Below are 16145 nucleotides of genomic sequence, written 5' to 3' on the forward strand. Positions count from 1 at the left end.
CAGAGTTCAACATACAGCATAACTGACGCCCTCTACTGGCCCTCCAACCAAAAAATAAATAAATAAAAATTCGCGTTTTCATAAAGAGCCTCGAATGAAGAGAACTAACCTGAGACAAAATTGAAAAAAAAAATATATAAGTGATTAAAAGGGTCCAGGACAAAGTTACTGTTGAAAATGTAGAGGAAGGTGAAAATACAATATGATATAATAAGATATCAAAAAATATGAAAAAGTTAAGTAGTAAGAAAGAAAAAGAAATAAATTAAATAAAAAAGAGACCAAATGAAAGTGAGGATTTGTAAAGTCTAAAGGAATGAATGGAAATGAAAGGGCCATCAAAGAGGAAGAAAAAACAACAACACATGAATCAGGCAATAGTGTCATCCAACTAGATTCCCACATTACTGTCAAATACACAATTAGAAGAGAGAGAAACTGAATTAAACCGGTATTTAGCTAATAAAACAACAGCTACTGTCAATCATTGTGCATGGATCAGCCACACTAATTCATCTCTCACACATATACAGTTTATAAACACATTTGTATGCCCTGCAGACATCACCTGTGTGGGTGAAGTGGAGAGGATAAGAATGTGTGGTAATGTGGGCGAGCCTGATTGTAATGTTTCGGGGCATAACTGTCTTTCTGATAACTGATTTAGTATCCGCTTTTTATATTTATGTTGCGCATCTAGTATTTGAGGTCTGTTTTAATGTTTCAGATATCCATTATTCTGGGGCAAGTCAAAATTTGTTACCCAGGTCTAAAGAAATCTGGATAATAGATTACATTACAAGCGAAATATACATTAATTAGAAAGAATCTGTCTGTATGCTGTGAATATTTTGTCTTAGTCCACCCGGCCACCCACAGGGCGACTGCTGGTGTCATGCTGGCCTGACATGTCCGGTACAGACGGCAGGATGAAGAGCAGTGTTTCTCAGGATTTTCTAGAAATAACAAACCAGTTCCTCTTCGCTCACAGATTCTCTGTTTTTTTTTTTCTAAGTGTGAGACAGAAATTTAAAAAAATAAAAAGGTTACACTTTACAATTATTACTTCCTATTACTTAACATTAGTTAATGCATCAACTAACATTAACTATAAGCAATACATTTGTTACAGTGTTTATTCATCTTTATTTGATAGTTCATGTTAGCTTAGGTCATTCAATAATATTAACAGACATACCTTTTGATTTTAAGAATGTATTAGTAAATGTTAAAAATACCTCAGATTAATAATAAATGCTGAAGAAATATTAATTCATTGTTAGACCATGTCATAGTTAAATGATGTTATGTTAATGTTAACGTATTTTTTGGTAAAGTGACAATAAGCACAGATTAAAATAGAAAAAAAAAGATTAAGATGTCACCCTGTAGGATGGCATATGGCTGCTGTTATATTATTAAAGCACCAGTGATTTAGGAGATGTTTTGGGAAGGAATGTCCAAAGAGTGAATTTTAGATCATCTAAAATTTGGAATGGTATATTTGAAAATATTCTATTTTAGGCCTTTCTGTTTAGCATGAGTTTACTGCTCTCACACCATTGTGATCTGTAGCCTTCAGTTCTCCATCTGTCAGTCACTACAATGTTATGTCGTCTAACAAAAGGGGTCTTACTTTGGGTCTTAATCACCACTGAATTGTAGAAAAACGGGCAGTGGAATTGACGAGTGGAAATTGCATGTCAAGCCACTCCAAGATGGCGGCACAGATCCACTTATGATTTTTGCTTTGGAGCCGAGTGTTTGCTCAGCAATCACTCTTCCAATCACTAAAGCAACGAAAAACAGGTTCTATGGAGATAGTTCTCGCTGGTGGAGGGCATGCAACGGTTGCGCCTCTCCTTCCTCATAAAGGCTGGAGTCCCCACTGCTGTTATCCAGCATGCTGTTTCTGCACAATGTAGAGCCACGGGCATGGTTAACACTCTGGGAGACCTGAGGGTTGTAGTGGAAGCGTTTCTGCAGGCCAGTCCCCATGGACCTCCCACCGGAGTGTGACTTCAAGCTCCCGAGTGATGGGGACCCAGCGTGTCATGAGTAGGTGTCATGAGGGTGAGAATCAGATGTCAATAGCTGCATTAGAGAGCGGGTTATTGTACTTTGCAGAGGGAGATGATGCTGAGGGTGTGGTCACTCAGGCTGGGTTGGATGTGAAGTTGACGGCCATGCGGACTCGAGTGGAACAGGGTGGAACTTTGCCATGAGCGCTTGCAGTTGGATAATTGATTCCTGGGTGCGATGTACGGTTCACCGCCCCAGTGCCTTTCTTCCCTGAAGTGCACGAGGAGGTTCAGAAGTCATGGAAGGCACCTTTCACTGCCCGAAGACAATTCGTAGCCTCCTTTAGGTGGAGCCTCCAAGGGTTGCGTGGAGATTGCCTAGGTGTAGTGTGCAATTGTGGTGGCGTCTACGTCGCCTGTCCAAGGCCTGAAAGATGAAGGCAGCTAAAGCTTACAGTGCCACTGGACAGGCCGCCTTTGCCTTGCATCCGATGGCCATCCAGCAAGTACACCGGGTCAAAGCACTCAAAGAAATGTACAAGGGTAGTTCTGAGGTGGGGTTGATGCAGAACTGTGAACGGAGACCTCCAGAGACCCTCTGGGTGACGAAAGTCGTGGTGTAGGACCTTGGCCAGACGATGTCTACTCTGGTGGTCCAGGAATGTAATTTATGGCTAAACCTTGCTGAGAGGTGCATGCCGGCAAAGTGCACTTTCTTAACGGCCCCGTCTTGCAAGGTGGCCTCTTCGGTGACACTGTTGCCACTTCTGCCACCAGGCCACCGCTGGCTGCCTGCTGATCTGTTCTTTGCCGAGAGCATTCACCTCACTGCTACCTCATCGATCATTGCTTCAGTGCAAGTACAAGTTGATCCCTGTGGACAACACTGCGACGGTCAAGAAGGACAAGGACCAGGTCTTGATGGTTGCACATGACTTTGATGATTGCCCCACACAGACCTTGTGACAGCCCCTCCCTGTCGTATTCTCCTGAGGGAGGACCTTCTTTCTCAGACGCGGCTGCATTTGGCACCTGCTACCAGACGAGCTTATGCTTCGAAATGGAGTCTGTTCACTGAGTGGTGCTCTGCCCCTCAAGAAGACCCCCGGAAATGCCCAATCGGTTCTGTGTTTTCCTTCCTGTAAGAATGTGTGGAGCGGAGGCTGCCCCCCTTCACCTTGAAGGTGTATGTTGTCGCCATTGCGGCGCACAACGCTGCAGTTGACTGGTTGTTAGGTTCCCGAGAGGTTCCATGAGGTTAAATACTCCTAGGTTGCGTCTCATCCCCTGCTGGGATCTCTCTGGTCTTCAGAGAGCTCACTTTCAACCTCTTGAGTCAATTCAGCTTATCTGTCTCAGATAATCTGTCAGCACTCCTGACTGCACTGACTTCCACCAAGAAGGTAGGGGACCTGCAGGCATTTTCGGTAAACGAATAGTGCCTTGTGTTCGGCCTCTCAGGTTGGCCCACCGGATAGTGGATGCCATCGCCTTGGTGTAACCCCAAGGCAACCCCAAGGCAAGCCGTGCCCCCACGAGCTCCTTCTTGGCTCTCCAGATGAATTCCCCATTTGGCGAACCCTGGACTGCACAGCGGAAGTGTCTGATGCTCGAGTACTTGAGTGCATGCCCGCTCAGTCAGCCCCTGTACTGGGCTAGATAACCCATGTTTTGTGATTTCCCCTTGGTAACCCCATATGTGTATTCTTTCACAGTAAATTTTGTATTCTTTCACAGATTTTGTTCTGTCCCTTCTCTGCGCCTGTACTAGTTCCATCTATGTCTAGACAGGACCTACTGCAAAAGCCTTTTCATACCTAGCACTGTCCTGTGGAGCAGTCCATAAGCGCATTTACACATGTTCCTCCCTACGGGTAGGATGTGGCCATCATAGCGTCCCTCTCATTGGACTAGGTACTCTTCCCCAGCATTAATACACTGGACATGGCTGAAAAAAAGGGAACGTGAAATAAAATGTAAAGGAACAGCAGCTACGACCGTCTCCATGGTATGCCCTGTCCCCTCCATCCCATTGGCATGGAGTACTATCATTCTGGTCTTAGATGGGGTGCTGGGTAGGTTACAACTCAACAGGAACAGTTGCCAAAAGAGCACGCTACAGCTTGCCAGCAACTTGTAACACAAGTGGTTATACCGTTTTCTATAAGGACCCGATTTGTCACTCGACATAACTCTGTAGTGACTGAAAGATGGGGAACGTTTGTGTTACTGATGTAACCCTGATTCCATGATGGAGGAAAAGGAGACATTATTTCCCCTTGCCACAACCCTGAACCACCACTGACAGGATGAATTAAATCATTCAAAAGTGACAGTAGAAGCATTTATATTAATGTTACAGAATATTTCTATTTCAAATAAATGTTGTTCTTTTGAACTTTCTATTCATTAAAGATTCTTGAAAAAAAAATACGTTTCACTGTTCCACAAAAATATTGGGCAGAACAACTGTTTTAATAATAAGAACGGTTTCTTGAGCAGAAATGTGCTTGTATGTTTATTGAGCTTACAGTATGTATTGATCAAATCAACATATTAAGGATTTTTGAATTATCGTGCGACACTGAAGACTGGGGTAACAATGCTGAAAATTCAGCTTTACCGTCACAGGACTACATTACAGTTTAAAGTATATTAAAATAGAAAAGAGTTATTGTAAAAAAAAATCATATAGTAATAATATCTTCAATGTTTTAGTGTATTTTTTGATTGAATAAACACAGCCCTGGTGTGCAAAATAAACATCTTACAGATGCCAAACCTTTAAATGTTAGTAGGCTGTTGTATTCGCTTTTATTTACTGTCTGTAGGGGGAAGTGTTAAAAGGTGTGTACAAATACCACCGAAATAAATTACAGTCTCCAAATATTGCTCTCAATAATAATAATAATCATAATTAAATAATAAAAGTTAATTTCTCACACTGCATGGTAACCTAGTTCACCTCATGACTTTGCAATACTCCTATATGGATTAGTAATCATCTTTGTTTGTTGTAGGTTTATGTTCTTTGTTTACTGTACCTTCTCAAAGTCTATTTATTGTGCATTTTGTTAGTTCTTCTTTTATGTTGACTTTTTAAATGTTGACTAAATGAGCTTTGCTACAAAAATTCCTACTTGTACTAGCTGTGCTGGTACAAATTGCAAATAAACTTCAACTCACCATTTACAGCCATTTCTTAAGCTAGAAAAAGGACTTTTTGCTGCCTTGCCTTCATTCTCACCACTCATTTCATATTCGGAGACAATGTGGATATAAATGGAGCAGTTTGAGAAGGTCCTGCCACTCCCCAGGCCTCTGTCTTTTCTCTCCCTTTGTGTCCTGTAAACATGTGTCATACATTAATGGTCTAGAGCTCTTCTGGAAAAATGCTCTCAGCTGACATTTGTTATTCCTGTTCTGACACCCTCACATTCAAAGATTGCTGGACACACATCTTATGCTCGCAAAGATATTTTTTGTGCTGTAATATTGTGAAATAATATTACAATTTAACTTAGCTTTTCTATTTTCAAATGTAATTCATTCCTCTGATGCAAAGCTGAATTTTCAGCATCATTACTCCAGTCTTCAGTGCCACGTGATCCTTCAGAAATCATTCTAATTTGATGCCCAAGCAAGAAACATTTCTTATTATTATCAATGTTGACAACAGTTGTGCAGCTTATTGATATTTCTGTGGAAACTTGTGTGATGGTCTTTACTGTCACTTTTGATCAATATAATGGTCCTTTGCTGAATAAAAGTGGATTTCTTAAAAAAAATAAAAAAAAAATCTAACTGACCTTTAACATTTGTATCGTATGACGTGCTTGTGATTGAAAAAAAGGCAGGATATTACTAAAATGTGTTTTAAACTCAGTCATGACTTAAGCATCTAACTTGAGAAATGCATTTAAATGTTTCTGGTTTTGACCAATAAATGAGTGTCTAAGACGGTCTTATAAATTGTTTAGTGGCAAGAGTAAAGTCCTATATTATTCTTCAGTTTCCTCTCTCCATTGGAAAAGCACACAGATTGGAAACAGCTGTGGCCTATTCTGGATGCCGTACAGCTGGAAGTTTTGTCAGAGCGCTGGATGAGCCAACGAGAACGGGAGATTCACATCTGGAGAAGAGAGAGGGCGCGAGCGGAAAAGGATCCCTGAGGCATGCCAGTTTCACCATCCCTCCTTCACACACACACACAAACGCGCCAGTCCTTGTGCGAAAGGGAGGAACATTCCCTTGTGCTGATGTGAGGGAGGAGATTCAGAAATCTAAGCGTTCACACATTCCCTCCTCTACATCTCACATTACATTTGTTTTCATTATAGGGTCAGTTCACTTAAAGTAGTTCACTTTTCAAAAAACTTTTGCTGATAATTTAATAACCCCCAAATGTCATCTAAGATATCCATGTCATTCTTTCTTCAGTCGAAAAGGAATTAAGGTTTTTGATGAAAACATTCGCTTCAGTGGTAACCAAACGGTTCAAGGTCCAAAAGACAATTTCAGTGCAAACTGTTCAAAGGACTTAAACGATTCCAGACGATGAATAAGGGTCTTATCAAGTGAAACAATCGCTCATTTAAAAAAAAAAAAATTAAAAAAAAAAAAGTTTACGTTTTATAAGCTCAAATGGTCACCTTGCTCTGTTCTGTGATGCACGTTCGTGACTCTCCTGTTCGAACCAACCCGGTCTCATCCCAAGACGTCATGTAACTGACGTTTTGGGACGTCTTTTGACCATACGTCAATATTCGCCTTTTTAGGGCCCCCTTAAACGTCGGTAGATGAGGTTATGGGATCCTAACTCTACCCCAGACCTAAACCTAACCCGTCACCTAACTGACGTTAAAGGTAAAGCGTCAGTTGTATGACGGCCCGGGATCGCCATCTACCGACGTTTAAGGGGGCCCTAAAAAGGCGGATATTGACGTATGGTCAAAAGACGTCCCAAGACGTCAGTTATATGACTTTTTGGGATGAGACTGTTATTCGAACTTGTTCATCAAAATGAACGAATCTTTTTTCGAGTCATTTGGTTCGTTCAACCAACAAAATGAACGAATTGACTCGGAAAAAGATCTGTTTTTTTTTTTTTTTGATGCAGTTCTGCAATATCCCGGAATGTTTTCATCAAAAACCTTAATTTCTTTTCAACTGAAGAAAGAAAGACGTGGACATCTTGGATGACATGGGGTGAGTAAATTATCAGCAAAAGTTTTTTAAAAGTGAACTACTACTTTAAAAAGGAACAATCTGTCATAGTTTACTCACCCTCATGTCTTTTCAAACCTGAATGACTTTCTTACTTCTGTGACAAACAAAATGTATATTTGGGAAGAATATCCTGCATTTCAATATAATAGAATCAAATTATGCCGTACATTTCTAAATAGTAAACAAAAAATAAAAAAACGATCACAAAAGCTACAGTTATATGATTAAAAGAAAAAGTAAATTCGTGAAATAGCCTATTATTACAATAATATTTAAAAACCGTACTTATTTTGTTACATTTATTGAGCGCAGATATTGGTATATTCCACGTTTTCCAAGGTCATGTCATATCATATATTTGCATTAGAAATATTAGATTGAAAACCTTAACATACCAGCTCAATGAATTTGGTGAGTAACCAAATACAGTTTGATGAAATAAATAAAAAGTTAATGATAATTGGCTTTATGCATGCACAGCTGCACCACTTTCTGAACTTAAGCCAGCTCCTTGTTTCCTGTCTGTCATTATTGGGCAAACTTGATTAATCCAGGTGTGTCTGACCTGAGTAGTCACAGCAACAATAATCAAACACACCTGAATTAATCAAGTTCGGCCAATAATGGCAGACAGGAAACAAGGCGCTGGCTTAACTTCAGGAAGTAGTGCAGCTGTGCATAAGGTCAATTGGGTGCAATTGGGTCAAAATAAATTAATCAGAATCACTCCCCTTGTAATCAAACAATTAAATTTGTAATACATTACCTTTTTTACTGAAAAAGTATGCAAAACACATGTGATTAAAAGTGTCCACAAAATAGCACTTGCATTCATTTAGCAAATTTCTCAGATTAATTATGTTTGTGTTGATTTAAGGAAGAAACATTCCCCCAAACTCTCTTCATACAATTTATTTTCACACAGATCTTTATAAAAGTATAGTAAATGTGTAGTTGTTGCTTAATATAATAAATCTTATTTTTGGTTTGATTGAAATCACTTAGATGTTCCTTCATTTGAGGTTACCGACAAAACATTTACAGCGTGTGGTGCTGCGCTGTCTAATCATTGCCTGTACATTTAGTTCTCAACCAAAAAAAGAAACAGATTATTTGAAGACAAGCCATGAACCCAGACCTTTTTGATCAGAGTGAGTCACACACACATGGCTGTTGTTACAAAAAACATCCAAAAACATTACGTTTAAAGGTTTAAATTAAAATTTGATATTTGTTGTCCATGAAGCTTTAAAGGACAACTCCGGCGCAAAATGAACCTTTGGTCTAATTACACATTGCTACCTAGTCAACCGTTATCTGAGATTTGTTTTCATGATTGCCGAATGTAAATAGTTTTATCTCTAAAAACAGTTTAGCCTATAGTGCTAGTATAATGCTAGTATATAGGGCATAGAGTAATGACAAGTAAAAATCGCTTGTTATTACCACTAACAAGGCTCAAAATAGCCACACACTAAAACGACAGCATAACAAAGGTGCCTACATTCAAACCGAAGCATTGAGAACTTTGTCAGTGTCCATACAGTTTAATAAGAAGATATTTTATACACACAGTCAACTTAGCGAATACAGGAAGAAGCCATCTTTGAAAATTAGTCTCTACCAGTCGATCTAAGAACGCCGATCCATGTCCACCGGTGAGATGTGAATAAGGTGATAATGTGAGCGCGAACAGTTGGCTACGTGTACATATTGAAGAGAAGAAAAAGGTTCGTGTTTGTGTTTCTTCCGAAAACAACGGACCATATGAGATTATGCACAGTTCAGCGCACATGGATCGGCGTTCTTAGATCGACTGGTAGAGACTAATTTTCAAAGATGGCTTCTTCCTGTATTCGCGAAGTTGACTGTGTGTATAAAATATCTTCTTATTAAACTGTATGGACACTGACAAAGTTCTCAATGCTTCGGTTTGAATGTAGGGACCTTTGTTATGCTGTCGTGTTACTGTGGGGCTATTTTGAGCCTTGTTAGTGGTAATAACAAGCGATTTTTACTTGTCATTACTCCATGCCCTATATACTAGCATTATACTAGCACTATAGGCTAAACTGTTTTTAGAGATAAAACTATTTACATTCGGCAATCATGAAAACAAATCTCAGATAACGGTTGACTAGGTAGCAATGTGTAATTAGACCAAAGGTTCATTTTGCGCCGGAGTTGTCCTTTAAAGTCAGGAAGATAAAGCTTGTCTTCTTGAGACCTTGTAACTAAACAGCATTTTCAACTGCAATGGATGGCAATACAAAGAATGAACTTAGTTCACCCAACAATGAAAATAATTTCATCATTTACTAATTTCACATTGTTCTACATTTCTGGAGAACTTTTTTTTGTCCAATGTCATTTACTTTCTTTTTATAGTATTAAAAATAGGGTTTGGAACAACATGAGGATGAGAAATGACAACTTGGAGGTATGTTCGTATCTCAAAGTGCTTCACTGCCTCGACGGAAAGCCTCATAACTCTCTCAGAAAGATTTCCTCCCTCTGAATCAGTATTTAGAGACATTGAATTACAGCAAGCCACCAGTGGCTATAGATATCCTGGCACTGCCCAGCAAAGACAGGATAATTATGTATTGCGGTGAGTTTGACATGCGTGGCGCACTGACAATCCTACTCTCCTAAATTCTGCAGCAGCCGCTCTCTCTTTTTGACCATGCTCAGTAAATCTGGCCCAGAACAGGAAGTCTGGAAACACACACAACATGTGATTCTACTGATGAAATTCAACTGTGTTTTGAAAAACATTAAAGAATTCAAAACTTTACTGCTCATTTCAACATAATTATTTTCTTTAACTTTCATATTCCCCAGAAAAATTATGTAGTATTATACTCAATTTCCACGGTTAAATTAAAAGTATAATAAATTTTCATACCTAAGCTAAGATTTCAATAGGGAAGGGAAGCATGGTTTTTCTTCATTTCCACTTTAAACATGTATTGGGCAACCGATGTCACAGTATTTTGGAGACTTGTCACAGCGTTTTAAAATAATTAGTGATTCCCGTTCTCAATGACACACAAAAATACACGGATAAACACAAAATTATTCATGGCTGGAAACAGGAGAAACGAAGAGGGAGAGGTCTGTGAGAGCGAGTAAAGATCCACCTGAAATGAACAGATACACTTAGACAATTATAGTATTTAAAGAGTGAGTCAGAGAGAAGGAAAAGGATGAGGATTGGAGTTTTCTCTCTGACAATGGCTTCATTCATCACAGGCTTATATTATACATGTTTCAAAAGGAAATGTCCACTTAGTCCTCCAGAGCTCAGCCTCACCACCACACCTTTGATTCCAGGCCTTGTCAAAATATTCGCCGGAAGATTTACAAGGATAACACCATCAGTGGTGAACGCAAGTGTCGGGCCCCTTGAGGCCCAGGTAAATAAACTCACAAGTCAAAGACAAATTGGTATTCATCAGGTTTCAGACGAGACCTTTCAGACGACAAGCTGTTTTCTCACCAAAGTGGAGCATATTTCAAAGCATGATATTCTCAAGGATTGACTTTTTAACTGCAATTGTTTCTAACAAATGATGAGAATGGAAAGATATTTTACTTACAGATTTGAACACACTTTTGAATGTTAGATGTACATTAGTGGTGTAATGAGGTGTTTAGTCTATAGATGGCGCTATAGACAGAGCTTAGTCACCACTGATGGAATCTGTCCGGCAAATAAGCTGGTGTTCTTTATTTGGAATGATTTATTTGACACTCAAAAAAATCAGGAGTATGCCATATAAATGAATTCCTGCAATTCGTAAAAATAGTTCCTTGTTAATTTATGGTTTTTACAAAGTAGCCAAATGAAGCCAAAAATATAAAATGTAATGTGTTTAAGTAACTTTAAGCAACCAATGCAATGCTTCATTCGAAACAATTAATAAATAAACACTGCTTTACAAAAAAAAAAAAAAAAAAAAAAGATGGACTTATTGCTGATAAATTAGAGACGCAAGTAAATCAAAACAGTAGAAGGGGAAAATAATGAGTGTTTTAAGAAAGAGCTGCTTCACTGTGGGTGTCTTGTGGCTTCATACACTCTTCATTTATGCTGCAATGCTGCCCCCTAGAGTTGCGATGGAATAAGACAAACACCCGTGACGCTCAGGGACCACTGGATTTTGACTTCAAGTCTGGTTAGCCGAGACTAGATCTGTGGCCGGTTGCACTAGACTAGTCTTTTCCAAATTAAGTAATATAATTGTTTTCTTCAAGACTGTTCTTAACTTTTGTGGTAGATTTTCTCTACGCACCTGACTAAGTTAACCTGGGGCGTCTCCTAATCGACACATAGGCCTACAAATTAGAAATGTAGGCTATACGGTGATCTATAGCCTAAGTAACTAAACTTACTCTTCGACATGAGTCGGCTATGTGCCTTTTGAACACTATCACATGGGATTAAGTGTTCCACTTCTAGTTCACCCAAAAATATTTTTGGTTAGTTCACCCAAAAATGAAAATTCTGTCAGTATTTACCATAGGCTGTAAAAGGTATTTACTCACCCTCATGTTGTTCCAAGCTCGTAAGATCTTAATTCATCTTCGGAACAAGAATATTTTTGATGAAATCTGAGAGCTGGATCACTCAAGGGGTGCCCAACCCTGCTCGTCTTGCACAGTTAATCGCCAACCCTAATCAAACACACCTGCCTGATTCCATAGGCAGGCTTCTTGAGTGATTGAAACCCCGGCCTCGAAAAGTTTTTAAAGACATCGTTAAAATAGTCCAAGTGACTACCGTGGCTCAATCTTAAATTTAGTCTTAAGATTTTTTGCCTGTAGTCATTGCGTGACAACATGTAGCCTAATGTTTTTTTTTTTTTTTTCAGTAGCCACTCCGAAGTCCGAATGAAGTCTTTTGCATTTTACAGGTATCTGTTGTCACTGGGATCGTCGTTTGAACCTTTCTGGGTCCTACATCAAATTGATAAGTTTAAAGGAGTAGATCACTTTAAAAACAATTTGCAGATAATTTACTCACCGCCATGTCATCCAAGATGTCCATGTCTTTCTTTCTTCAGTCGAAAAGAAATTAAGGTTTTTGATGAAAACATTTCAGGACTTTTCTCCATATAGGCTAATGCACTTTAGCTACTGGGTACCAAACGGTTCAAGGTCCAAAAGACAGTTTCAGTGCAAACTGTTCAAAGGGCTTTAAACGATTCCAGACGATGAAAGGGTCTTATCAAGCTAGTCTACATTCGTTGAATGAACCAAATGACTCGAAAAAAGATTCATTCATTCTGATGAACGAGTTCGAACAGGGGAGTCACGAACGAGTCACTTAGCCTACCTGTGCATCAGGGATGAGGTTCTTGCTCTTGTGTATTATTCTCTTCTCTGGCAGTGACATTAGGTTGTTCTCATGTCAAAGTAATAGGAAATAGTCCGACATCAGAGGAATGTAGTTTTTCTTGAATTGCCACCAAATTAAAACTTAGAAAAGCTCAGCAGTAACAAACTTAATCGGCCGCCATCTTGGAATCTCGATCTGCTCACATCTCTCTTTCTTCAATGAGCATGTGACGTCAGCACCACCGACTCAATTCTTTCTTATTTTCGTCCCTCATCGCGAAAAACAAAATAATAAATAAAATAATAATAAAACATACGTCTGAACAATTCATGCATTAGGCAAGGAAAAATATATATATAAAAAAAAATCATGCATGAAAATACATAGGAACACAGTCTCAATTAATTGGTTGGGTTACATTTACATGACTCAAGCAAGCATGGAATCTATCTTCTTTCTTTGTGAAGTCTCAGTTCCAAAACAGAAATCCTTCTGAATTTATGTGGTAGAAGGAAAACTAATTTCATTAAATTGAATGAACAGATAATTTTTTGCTTTCTGAATGTGACTTTATTTTTTGGATAATGGAATGACAGATGGAACAAGAATGGAATTACAGCCAGTTTTTTTTACAAAGAGTTTGCTTCAAGAGGGCCCCATCCTTAATACAAAACACAATCCTTTTTGACTGTGTCTTGCAGTCTGTATGGCGTCTAGTAGAGATGCTAAAGCTAAGCACAATGCGCTTATTCCTCATCTAAGTTCAGATAACAGATAAACAGCTCTCATTAGCACAAATGAACACATCTTACTTTTGCTACAAGAATTCACATAGGCTAAGTTATTATGCATCCACCCTTTTCCTTGAAGGGATTTTTGTCCTCAGGAACTCCTTTTACAAGAGGATCTTCTGCGGCTTGGGCCTCAACCCATTCACAAATCTCCTTTGCAGTTTTAGAGACCTGAGGAAAGGAGGAAAAGTATGTCAGATACGTGCCTTTTACTGGAACCTGAAAGCATTATATAAACAAAATAAACATAAACGAAATATTTAATAAACAAAAAATGCAAGGGGGCTATGTAAAGAATGAATGAGACATATTTCTTTGGGCTGCCAAATAAATCAGAAGGCAGAGGAACTTACAGGCTCTCTAGTGTTCTTAACCTCCTTCTGAAGTTGTTCCAGCTCCATTTTCAGGATGTCCTTATCGGACATATCCCGTGCCATCTTGCCCTGAGCAAATAAAGTTATTGGGTCTAATGTTAAATCTGTGATATTGGCACACGTTTTTGTGTGTTTTATTTGCATTTCCAAATACCTCCATATACCCCAATAGCTGTCCTTTAAAATCAATTTACTTTGACACATTATGGAAATGGAAATGCTTATATTAAGCGTCAATGCATTTACAGATTTTACCATTCAGAAGTCAAGTGAGCAGAACAGGTTCAGTGCATGATTGTGTAATATTAAACTATTGGAAAAAGATCAGTTGAGTCGCCATAGTAAATTGACAGCTCTCTTGCTATTTAAACAGACTGAATATTTTTACACAAGAAAACCGAATAACAACACTAAACAACTTAAACCTGTCTGTCACCCAAGTTACAAATATTCATTGTGTTTAGCGTTGTCATTGCTTGTTTCTAGAGAGTTTGCAATTTAACTAAAAACGACTTCTCTCATTAGGTGTGAACAAAATTGCTAATATTAATCTAATATCAAATTGTATTACATATGATAAAAGTAAAAATAATTATGTAACCTAAATATTTATGTAACTGATTCTACAAAATGTAATGTCACTTAAAATGACCATATACAAATTTCAAGACCTTTTGACACAAGTAGCGTTTCCCAGATGAGCATGATAAACTATGTCATAACTTATTTATATGGTTCTTCCATTTCTTCTTCCGGCAAGATGATTTTCCACTACTGCAACTTACATTGATATCATTCAGATGATAGCATAGTATTACATCATTCAAAATTCCTCGTAAATTTTACTCACATACTTACTTTTATCTGTTCTGTATTGTTAATATATGCATATTGTCACTCATATAATTCATCGTTAGAACATAATTATTCATACATACACATTTATCACCTTTAGAGCATTGTTATGTTTTACTTACCTATCGGTCAGTGGGGCAGCCAATGGAGGGGACAGGTCACTCTCTGCACTTTTAAGGGACCATGTGCAAGGTTTGTGGTCTGGAGATGAACTGAGCGCGTTGTTCTGGTGCTGGCGTCTCTTCAGGATCACCTCCAGATGGTAAGACGTGGGGGGTGGGTCTGATCCCCAACAAGCACACTTCCTTCATCCAGATTTCTGATCAGCTTAAGCCATCGCGGTAATTAAGGAGGTCAAATCACACGGAATAAGGGCAGAGTGTGTGGGCTGTTCTTCTTACAAGATTTCATTTGATGTAATGTCATGTACCATGAAAAAAATTGATTTTGTGCGAGATTTATCTCTGCATATTATGATTTTAAGTGCTTCAGCTTTGTTAAAAAAAAAAAAAAAAAAAAACACAGGTGACCTTCTCTTGAAAAGTGAATTAGTTTTGGATAAGAGCAGGTGGCCTAGACATGACCGACTGAATGTGTGAGCCACCCTATTAAAAGTCAATCATCCCGAAACACAAGAAGTATCAATAAGTGGTTGATCGATATAGGGTTTTGCTGATGGACAATAAAATGCTTATACATAATTCAATTTACACTATATTTACTCCAAGAAATTAGCAACAACTGTATTACTACATTTCTGAAATTAAATATATTTTCATTGTAAACAATATTCACTTAAATAATTTATTGATTAATTCATTCATTATCAATTGAAAAAACTGTTCTTAAAATAGACAGTTAATCAGCCTGGTTGATATATAATCTCATCATGTATAATTACCAATTACTGGCATGGGGATCACTCATTTTGAAATGCATGTTTTTCAAGGCAAGAGACACAAATATTATGACCTCTGATCTCTCTTTATAGAGGCACAGACCTGTGACTGTTGACATGGGAGTTATCCTTGATCCTTTTTATTGTCTGATAGCACACTTGTAGGTGAGTGTTAGCAGACAAGTCACACCATGTCCACGCATTTCAAATAAAATCGGAATATTTTGATATCCATAATGGCAGAGAAATGCAAATGTTGACCTATAGTCTGAATGATCTTGTATTTGGTCTTTTAACTTTGTTATGTCTATGCCAATTAAAGGCCTCATCTGAGTGATCTGTTATCTTGGAGACAAGCCGCTTGCCTTAAATACGTCACCTCAGCTAATCCCATCACAAGGTCTTGACTGTCTTAATCCAAGAGATTAGACTCAAAGATGTCATTCTCACTCTTGCTTTTCACTATGAAATATAGAGCAAGGTTATTTATTTCCTGTTGATGGAATTTCCTTGCTAATAACATAATTGCCCTTCCTTTAAAGGGTTAATCCCCCCCCTCCCCCCCAAAATTGTCATGAATTAATCTCCCCTCAAGTTGTTCCAAACCTGTAAATTGTTCATTCATTTTCTGAA

The 16145-nt window shown here is 38.3% G+C and overlaps 1 protein-coding gene across 1 annotated transcript; it reads right to left on the reverse strand.

Moving 5' to 3' along the window:
* Nucleotides 1-13306: 13306 nt before the first annotated feature.
* Nucleotides 13307-14876, reverse strand: gngt2a (guanine nucleotide binding protein (G protein), gamma transducing activity polypeptide 2a). Its single transcript, XM_039687469.2, has 3 exons — nucleotides 14737-14876; nucleotides 13739-13828; nucleotides 13307-13556 (listed from the first exon to the last, which is right to left on the reverse strand). The coding sequence occupies exons 2-3, from the start codon at nucleotides 13820-13822 to the stop codon at nucleotides 13431-13433; spliced, it is 210 nt and encodes a 69-aa protein (XP_039543403.1). The 5' UTR covers nucleotides 13823-13828; nucleotides 14737-14876; the 3' UTR covers nucleotides 13307-13430.
* Between the last annotated feature and the right edge of the window lie 1269 nt (nucleotides 14877-16145).

This window comes from Pimephales promelas, chromosome 3, assembly GCF_988280905.1.
Source record: "Pimephales promelas chromosome 3, fPimPro1.hap1.1, whole genome shotgun sequence".
Classification (NCBI taxonomy): Eukaryota; Metazoa; Chordata; class Actinopteri; order Cypriniformes; family Leuciscidae; genus Pimephales; species Pimephales promelas.